The sequence below is a fragment of the Montipora capricornis genome, chromosome 6, assembly GCF_036669925.1.
Source record: "Montipora capricornis isolate CH-2021 chromosome 6, ASM3666992v2, whole genome shotgun sequence".
Lineage (NCBI taxonomy): Eukaryota > Metazoa > Cnidaria > Anthozoa > Scleractinia > Acroporidae > Montipora > Montipora capricornis.
Genome location: NC_090888.1, coordinates 51,408,985 through 51,418,984, shown reverse-complemented (window position 1 = coordinate 51,418,984; position 10,000 = coordinate 51,408,985). Strand labels below are relative to the sequence as shown.

The window sequence follows — 10,000 nt, the reverse complement described above, 5'->3', positions numbered from 1 at the left end:
TTTTACGTAGGTGAAAGTTTCAGAAATACAAGTAACATTTTCTGTTGTTTAACATATACGTACAAGCGAACATACCATTAAACGGCAATGCTCACTCAATATCAAACGCTTGATAACAAAAAAGCTCTTTAGGTAGAGAGTAAACTGATTTAGACTCCAAGTACCATGGGGTATCCATTGAAATGCCACGAGATGCAGTTTTGTACCCACAGCAATATTTGCTCATGTAACTCAAAGAATCGGGGCGGAATAAATAATGATGTAGAACTAACCAAACAATAATAAACGCAATATCGCTCCATGGTACGCGTTGGCTTATCATTAAAACATCATTAGGATAATCGTAAACTAAAACAACAACTCCTGAAGGATCGACCTTAAGCATGGGAAATGGATAAGAAATGCCAGGGTGGCGGAAACATTGAATTCGAGCAAAAGCTATTATTGTTGCAACGCACTGGGACATGGCACTTAGCGAGCCTTCTTCAACATCTTTTCCCTCAACTATAGCTTTGCCAGGTGAGTCCTCGGATGGAGAATTTTCCCCCTCTGCTGATAAAAAAACAATACAACAGTTTAATATTGCTGCAAAAATAAGCTGATTTGTAAGGTGGAGCACGTTTAGTAGAATATTACTGCAAAGAATCAAACATTTCTGATAAAATTTGGTTGGATATCTTTCTTCACATTTGGTTGAGTGTATGATGTCATCACTTGGCTAATGTGCATATTTTAAAAGCTTGAAATCTCTGGAACTAGCCTGTTCTAGGCTCTCAGTGGTTGACAGTACTGTCAATACTCCGGCGGTTGCCTCATTTCTTGTCAATCAGAGAGATGGCAGGTGCGGCCTACGCGCGCGATTCTAGGATTTCCAGTCACTCAAGGAGATTCCGGCCAGCTTTTTACTATCAGCATATATTTAAGTTGAAGAATCATATCTAAGTTATGTGTGTTTAACACAGCATATATAGGCCTATTTGATGGATCTTTGCTACATATGTCATTAAATCAGGTAGAATTAGCCTTAAAAAAATGCAACTTCAAAGTCATGCACACCTGTATCCATGTACCAATTCGACCCTATGTCAATAGTACATGAGAAATATTTAAAACTTCCCACATACAGATTTAATGGTTTTTGGATAATGGAAAGAATCAGAAAAGGAAGTGATCTGCCGAAAAAAAAGTGTGGGTCACCGAGCATCCAACAAAAATATTCGCACACCAAGTTAATGCAAAGGTCATCAGCTCTATATTTTGTTGAGTTTTCGAATCGGTGCACACGCTTGAAATACATGACATGGCACGCACGTGCCTAATGAACAGTGTGCGCAATAGAGATGCGCAGTAGCAATGGGCGCAAACGTCCTTAAATTGATATTTTAGCACCAGACTTCAAATTGTCTTTGATTCAACTAAGGAGTCAAAATGAAATTTTCGCACCTGAAATTTTAGCACATCTACACAGACTTGTGTTTCAAGAGATCCAATTGCATAAACAAAACAATATCTGGAAAACACTGTACACTATTTGCAGATAACTCAGAACTTACCAGCAGTCCTTGGCTGCTTTGTTTCTGGTTCTTCGCTTTCAGCGGAAACCAGAACTAGTAGAATAACATTACATAAAGTCACCTAAATATTTATTGTTATCATTGTGGTAGTCTAGGATCTTAATTTTGGAATCACTCAAGTGACCTTCCTCCACCTTCACTGTGGAGTGGAAGTTCCAGATCTTAAATTGGCATTTATTTCATGTAAAAGACGGACGTAACACAATAGAACAAAAATTGTGAAACAATACCTAATCAGAATTTGAAAGCAGTAGAGACCCCTAAAGCTTTTGTTACGTCATCTGTGTCTTCTACACAAAGTAAAAGCCTAATTTAGAGTTAATAAGTCCAGTCCACACTCCATATCTGACAACTTTGATCTAAGAATTGAGAATGCTTCAGATGATGGATTATGATTGCAGAATTAGGTGACGGATGTACAGTTCCATTCACAAACACTAAATAATTTGTCTCCTCTGCAACATTTTTTTGGGATGTTACACAACATTCCCCCACAAAGAAACCACGTCTGCTCACATCCGCACCTCATTCCTTTCCCGATATAACCCAGTCACAGCTTTGTTCCACTTTCAGGAATTCCTCCTTTTCAGGCTTGTCGTATCCCACACCATTTTTTAACTTTGCACCATGGAGAGAGCCATTATGGTTGGTTGGTTGTTAACTTGCCAACAGAAACCATGTATCATTTTAATTTACCGGGTGTTAGTTTTGGACTGGTACTGTACAAGAGCCATTACACATACATGCATATTTTGCAAGGAAATGTACAGTATGTACCATTAGGGACAAAAAGTGTAAGGGGTTTCTATTGGCATCACACCTGTTCCTTGTTCCTGCTCATACTTTGGGACAACAACAATATCTGGCTCCCCATAATAACCATCTGAAAAACCTGTAAATAACAGCAAAATTCTGTCAACATTTAAAATTTGGAATATCTGAAATTATGGAAAACTAATGAAAACAGTACCATTCAGTTCTTTTGTTTGCAACCCTGGCAGTAGTCTTGTAATACCCAATCTCATTCCTTTTTGGTCAGCTAAATTGTAAGTTAAGAGTATTGGCACTGAACAAAAGCCATGTGGGCTCTAGCAATGAGGTAATGAAATGCCTCAACAGTGATTCATTTTGCCCTGCGTTTTGCGTATTTTACGCATTACATTCATTAAATACCCATTGGTTTCCGTCGAGCGCGTCCTGAGTACGCATACCGTAGTCATTCAGTTATAAGGCGCACCCCAAACTTAGCAGTTTAATCAAGCTAAGTTCTCAAACTGAAAATTACGCGAAAATACTCGGTTATAAGACGCACCAAAAAATTGAGAGTTATCAAAAGGAAGTGATGAATTTGAGAACAATTATCCTTACACAATTAATAACTGCGAACTATTTTTGTTAACATAAACAGAGTGAAAAAAGCACGCATTTAATGATATACGTAAAGACAAAAGCTAAAAGTTCACACCTGAAATGATAAACATACAACGCATACACGTTTATTTGAACCTTCCGACTTAATAAATAGTCAGAGTTCACACTTCAAGCGAAAACGAACAGCGCAAAAACTCCCACAGAAAGTCATTCAAAGGTGTTCGACAGCTGAATATCAACACGCCACCAAGGATGCAAATTTCAGTGCACAAGAAAGCCTAGATGAACGAAGAAGGTATGTTTTATCTCCGCACTGTTTGTTCAGAGAAGAAACTTTTCGTGCGAGTGACAAACACGATTCTTGGAATAATCGAAACAAGGTTCGAACGATTGTATTGTTGTCACGGGTATCACGTTACTGAACACGTGCTCTTAAGGACGTATGCAAATTTCCGTGTGTTTGCTTTCTCTTGAAGTCATTTAGTGTTCTAAAGATCTCTAAAAGCACTATTCTTTTTTAATAGACAACTAGTGTCCTTTTCTTGTGTTGTTTAAACTGCAAGTTCTTCTCAAATTGACTTCCTGAATATTACAGTGATTAGACACTAAATGACAGTTTTATTTGTTCTGTTTTACAGTTGTAATTTCTTTACAAGTTTAAACACAGGCATTTGAATTTTAATCAATAAATACCTATACCAAGAGAAAAGACAAAAAATCCTCTACCTATGATATCTATAAATATACACTATATGTATATTAATAGATAGGTAGAGGACTTTTTTTCTTTTCTCTTTATATAGGTATTTATTGATTAAGATTCAGATGTCTGTGGTTTAAGAAACATCAATTATATGATTGAAAAAATAAAACTACAACTTGTCTTGGTTACAATTTTGACCCACTGCATCTGAGTTGTGACCCATTGATTTCTGCCTGAGGGGTACACTGTACCCATTAACACAATTTTCAAAATGAATCACTGCCTCAATAGAAAGCAAAATTTATAAAAAGCAAAATTTTCTCACCTATCACAAGTCCATTCACTCCACATTCACTTGGCAGTCTTAATCTCTCGCCCTTAACATCAGGAGTCTTTTTGTTTATTATACAGTGGCCAGATGAGAGAGGTATAAAAACTTCTGTTGCAACCATGCAATTGAATTGTGCTTCTGTCTTGCATACTTTTTTTAGCTTTGTAATTAATGACTGAGAAGGGCGACTGAGATAATCCTTCAATCGCTGGACTGCTACTTGAGCGTTTGTGGAAACAGGCAGTGATTGCAGTGAATCCAGTCCTTTTTGAAAAAAATTCTTCATATACACGCCTTTCTGCAAGGAAAAAAATGAGTCTCATTAATTAAAGATTTACATGTATGGAATGAATACTGGAAAACTGTGTTGAATTAGGGTCTTCTTTTGAAAACAGCAAAGAAATGATGAACCTGTGAAGGTCCCTCTCTATTGATCTTGCTCTATGTTCCATGTATGGCATCAATGAACAATTATTTTAAATTTCTCAACTTGTACAGTCAAACCTCAATTAAGCGGCCCTCAACTAAGCGGTCACCCTCCATTAAATGTACACATATCAAATTCCCAAAAAGAAGTCCCCTAATTTACTGTAAATTTGACTTCTATTAAGCAGTCACCTTTATTAAGCAGACGCGGTCACCATTTAGAATTCCCAATTGGCTAATTTTATCGTATTTGACCTCTATAAGCGGTCAGGTAGTCAATTACAATGCGATATTTCAGGATATTTTGACACGATGATACGCGAACCATGTCCAGTTTCTTTCAACAGCTCATCAAACACAACATGATATACCATTGTTGTGAACCGAGACAATTTACTGTATACATGCTACAGTTCCATTTTTACCATATTATATACTACATTTTGGGAAGCCTCTTTTTAAAATGCGTGAGATTTTTTGTCTCACAGAATCTGAATTTCCAACGATTTACCGACAGCTTCCAAAGATTGCCGAAGATTTCGGAAGACTTCCGAAGATCGCCGAAGGTTCCCAACGACTTCCGAAGATTTCCCGATGACTTCCGAAGATAACCAAAGGTGAAGAAAGATTTTCGACCAGGGCCGGCAACAATTTCCAAAGGATTTCCAACCAATCTTTAGCACTATTAAGAGGTTCCGAAGATGTTCTGACAACTTCTCGAATGTCAAAAAACAATTGAATTTAATTTTATTTAATCGCTTTTTAAGCAGTTACACTTGTTATTGTCAGTTAGGCGTGAGAAATTAGTCTGAATGCGTGAGATCACAATTTTAGATCCACAAGCGTGAGACTCACGCATAATGCGTGACAGTTGGCAGGTGTACAGTAATATACCCTGTAAACCTCTCACTGTCACACATTGCAAAAAAGCTGATTGTATTTATTAGCCAGTGAGAAAATGTGGCACCGTTATTAAAGTGAGAATGTTATCACAAGCTTAATAGCTTATTTAAAATTATTGTCTGGAAATGGAAAATTTTTCCCTTTTTCAACTTCCCCTCCATGACAGTGGATGATGATCCGTTGAGAAACGACAACCTACTCTCTACTCGCAACGAAAAATGCTCCGGCTGAGACGACATATGTTTGATCGAATACTGTCATGTGAACCGTGACCAGTGACGAGCTTCTATCTGTTTTCTCCTTGTAATGTCACTACTTAAGGACGGTGCCTACTAATTAAAGATATTTCTTCCCCGGTGTGTGATTATGCAGGAAATGTAGATCTTAACAAGTGTTATTGAAATCCAAAAAGAAAATTGGGGGTAACCACGCATTTTTCAAAGATAATTCATGCATAATTTTTGTAAAAAGCTTTAAAATACAAAGCAATGTATGGCATTCTTTCGCAAATTGAAGCTTAATTATCTCTGGAATTTTCTTTTTGCATACCAAGAGTACTTACTAAGATGTACTTTCTCCGGGTAGTTTCAAACCGCGCAAAAATATCCCTGTTTTAGTAAGCATCACCGATAGGAAATCCGAGTACCTGGAGATGCGCAGAACGTATGCGCAATAACAATAGTAGGCACCGCCCTTAATTAAACACAAAGATAACAAGAATGTAAGAAAATATCACCAAGTAAAAGATGTCTTGAATGTTAAATAATAAATATGTGTTGATCCCAATCATCAGTAGACATTGCGGAAATTTGCATATTTTTGCAAGCGATGACTGTATGTTTTCGCTTGAAAGCACAGACGTTTCGTCAGACAAATCTACCGTTCAACAAGCCCGCATATTAACATATGAGAATTTTCCAATTCCTTTACTGCACACCATAATTATAAGGCAGAAAGTATGTCTGTACGTAAAGCTTTAAGGCGGCGAACCACGAGATACAAACCCCATAGGGTTTTGTACCTCGTATTTCGCCGTCGACGGCAGCAGTTACAGCCAATGATCGATGATGTTGTTAATGAACAAAACTTAAAAGTCACTCATGTTTTTTCCCTTTTCCTTAATTCCTCACATAAATGTCATTTATCAGTAATCAATGCAGTCATTGTAATTGATGAGTAAACTTAACGTTGGACGATATTTCGATGAATCTATAGATCTATATCGTAATTAACTCACCACAGCGTGGTCGGCGACTTCATAATAATCCATGACAAAGGATGCGTTGCTAAAACTACAACCAACTATGGGATAACTTCTGTCTTTAAACTTTATGGGGCAAAGCAAAGGACTGTTAGAGGAGAAAACCTTCAATGCCTCCTCAAGTGACGACGACAGCGGCATGTTTTACAATGTAAACGAAATACGGGGCTAGTACGATTCAAAGCGAGAAGATACCTTTACACCAGAACCGTTCATTGGATGAGCGATAATGACGTAGCAAACCCAGTTACAGATTAATGCGCGTGCGCGAAGCGGCTGACTTATGAAAATGGCGGGCGACTGCGATGCGTTCGAAGATGAATTCGCTTATATACCGAGAAAATGTATGTAAAAAACGGAAGTTGCAAAACTTGTGAATTAACTTTGTTGAAACGTGAAAGATCTCTCTCGTAATTTCTAACCAATTTAGGCCAAGAAACGCTTAAATTGGTTAGAAATTGTGAAATTAAACTTGTTTTTGATGTAAGGTACCCTTGGGGACCTACTTATGTAATATAATTGAGCGTCAGTTTCCGGAGTTTCCGGAGTAGTCTTTCATCACCCACAAAACGCAAACCGTCCTCTCTTGGCAGAAAAAATAATTTCGCTCCAAGATAAATTCAGTTTGACCATAAATTGATAATTCAGTAAAAGATCTGAAGAAAAGTATCCGAATCCCGTGCTAGTTTTAGTCGTCCGCTCCCGTTTTAGACATTTCTAGTCGGTAGAGTGACGGAGGTTTGTAAGTGAGAAGTTACCTTGTTTAGTGAGATTAGCTAGAACAAGAGAAGGTCGGCCAGCTAAATGTTGCATTTTTAATCTTCTTCTTGTTTCTAGTCAGTGGTTGTGCAACGGTATTGTTAAATAATAATCAGTAACGAGGTAATAGACAATTTTTCTCTCCTTCCCACTTTCTCGCTCGCCCCGCTAACAGAGGTATCAACGGAGTGTGCAAAATTGAAGTAAACAAGGGGATAGAATTTCTTGGCCCACCGAGGATACCGTTTATAAGCACGTAGTTCTCAAAACATCACCTGATTTTCTCGTGATCTGTAAGTGTATATGTATTGTACGACATAGACAAATCTCCGTTATTCTTCCTCCAAGCGATCAGCAACCTATACTGCAGCTGTAATTAAAGAGAAAAATGTTTGCTGTTCTGGTATCCTTACTCATTGTGGTGCTGGTGGATGCTCAAAGGCCTAAACCATGCGGTAAATATATCTTTGTTTACTTAGTTTTAAGTTTCCGATTTTCAGAAGGATAGACACAACAAACGTGGGATGTTGCGGGCTGTGGTGCCCAGTAAGGGTACGTTCCGTATGGGAAAATCCTGATTTTAAATCTTAAACTCTGGAGCTTCGGATTTCCAACCTAACACAAAACCTAAAACGGATTTTGTCGCAGGTTTCACTAATTGGAAAACCATGTCAGAAATGATGTTTTTCTATTAATTTTCAGTAATTTTAACACTCTTTGAACAGGCACATCTTTGCTCGTGCAAGTGACGGTGGTTGTAAACCGCGATATAGCAACTGTTTCAAAGATAGAAATTAATCCGTTGACTTTCATAAAATTTAAGTTTGAAAGGTGTTCTCAAAAATTCACAACTGCCCCACAAATTTTAACCCTTCCCGCTTCGGTGGGGACCTTTAAATTTCTGGGGATGAGATGAAGAACACGAGTTAGGAGAATTCGCGGCCGAGTTAGTAGTTACATTGGAACCAAAAAAAATCCGCAAATTAATTGCTTCTGTGGTTCCATTGCGATATTATGTGCCCAAATTTGAGTATTTGGTGGTTAGTGAGAATCCTGAGAATTCGTTCATTCTCATCTTTCAATTTCCGGAGTTTATTTAATTTTAGTTGTTGTAACTCACTGACAGCTAGAACTAATCTCACAAAAATAGTTTCCCACATAGCCTACTCCTGATTACAAATAAGAATGAAGCAGAAGAATACAATGTTAATCGGTTTAACATTCATTACCAGTAAGCACGTGTCCTCACAAGGCACTATTTTCCTTGCTTCCCTTTTGAGCAGCGACTTTCTCATTTCCCGAGTCCATCGCGCAGACAAACCTCTGAACGGGATTGTAACTTACGGGCTAAACTTCCACATATCACGTTTCACATGACAATAAAAAAAACTTACATACATTGATCCGTTTCGCGCAATCACTCGTTTGTATTCACTGTGTTTATTTGGGCTTTTATTAATTAACATTATTCATATTCAATATATTTGTCTTCCATTAAGTGTTTCATCTTGCCGGCTTCAAGACACAGTGAAAAGTTCACCTCTTGAATCAATAGGGAAGATATCTGTTTACAAACATTGCTTTTTTTATTCAAATGTGCCAACCACAGGAACAAAAGGCCCTTTGTTTCAACAGCCAATGAGGCTCTGCTTGGCACATTAAAAAAACACATGCAAAAAAATCCTATTTAATTCACTTTTGCTTATGTCAAACTTTTGTCAAAAAGTATTTGTACTAAGGGCTAATCAAATCGACGTTAAACATGTTTAAGTTTTCTGCCTCCGCGACATCTTTAGGCAAGTTATTCCATTCATTAACTACACTTAAAGCCCTGGCCAAACTATCGAACAAGATTGGATTCAGCGCTCCAACTTTGCTCGATCCAATATTGTTCGACCGTTGGGCCACCCACGTTGGAAGATGTTCGTCCAACATTTTTTGTTCGATCAAGTGTTGGATGGAGTTTGCTTTTGATCAAACATTGCGACCAACAATTCTGCTCGACGCAACAATGTTACAGTGTTTTGCCGCTCTTCCAACAAAGTTGTGTCCTGAATCGAGTCACGTTCGCGTTGCTAGCCAATCACGAATCGCGCCACCTTATTTTCAAGCCTAGGCTTCTAGCATTATTTGCAATAAAAATGGCGGACAAGGATCAATGGGACGTCTTGGAAGCTGATGAACGGAACATCCAGAAACCTTGATCAGCGAGTATGAAGCAAGGCCATGTCTTCAGGGCAATTTTAGTCCCCTTAATCACTAAAATCGTTCTGTTTGGAGATTTGCACATTGGCATTTGGCATTTCTTGTTCAATAGCAAATACAATTTCTGCAAATTCGGATCCGAGCTCATTCTCATCACCTAAACGCGAATGAATCTTGCAGTGAACATACCCTTTTCTACACGCTCTCTAAACATTTTTTGGGTTTTACCTCGTTTGAATCCGTCATTTCCGTCCTCAAACAGTCCCAGTAACACATGCGCTACGAGCGGTTTTCGTTTCAGTGTTAGCGTCATATTTATAAATTTAGCGCCAACTTGAACTTGAATTAGTTTTGTCATGTAATGTTGGATGAGTGTTTTGCCACTACCTCAACATTTAAATCCAACAATGTTGCATGTGGAATCCAACTTTGTTCGATAGTTTGGCCAGGGCTTAATACGAAGGAAG

The 10,000-nt window shown here is 38.0% G+C and overlaps 2 protein-coding genes across 5 annotated transcripts in view; one reads left to right on the top strand and one right to left on the bottom strand.

Annotated features, from left to right (window-relative positions):
• Nucleotides 1-6,774, bottom strand: part of LOC138052416 (uncharacterized) — a 6,846-nt gene extending 72 nt beyond the window's left edge. The window contains exons 1-5 of one of the 4 annotated variants that reach the window (XM_068898906.1): nucleotides 6,546-6,774; nucleotides 3,974-4,277; nucleotides 2,395-2,466; nucleotides 1,554-1,607; nucleotides 1-549 (exon numbers count right to left, since the gene is read on the bottom strand). The exon at nucleotides 1-549 is cut by the window's left edge and continues 72 nt beyond it. In XM_068898906.1, the coding sequence (XP_068755007.1) occupies nucleotides 92-549; nucleotides 1,554-1,607; nucleotides 2,395-2,466; nucleotides 3,974-4,277; nucleotides 6,546-6,710 (1,053 nt within the window). In that variant the 5' untranslated portion in view covers nucleotides 6,711-6,774 and the 3' untranslated portion in view covers nucleotides 1-91. Of the gene's footprint in view, nucleotides 553-1,553; nucleotides 1,608-2,394; nucleotides 2,467-3,973; nucleotides 4,278-5,870; nucleotides 6,003-6,545 lie in introns of those variants that run through there. The other 3 variants (XM_068898905.1, XM_068898907.1, XM_068898908.1) reach the window with 3 other exon arrangements.
• Nucleotides 6,775-7,609: 835 nt separating this feature from the next.
• LOC138052436 (uncharacterized) overlaps nucleotides 7,610-10,000 on the top strand; it is an 11,890-nt gene continuing 9,499 nt past the window's right edge. Inside the window, exon 1 of the mRNA XM_068898932.1 lies at nucleotides 7,610-7,783. Within this exon, the coding sequence (XP_068755033.1) occupies nucleotides 7,717-7,783 (67 nt within the window). The 5' untranslated portion in view covers nucleotides 7,610-7,716. The remainder of the gene's footprint in view (nucleotides 7,784-10,000) is intronic.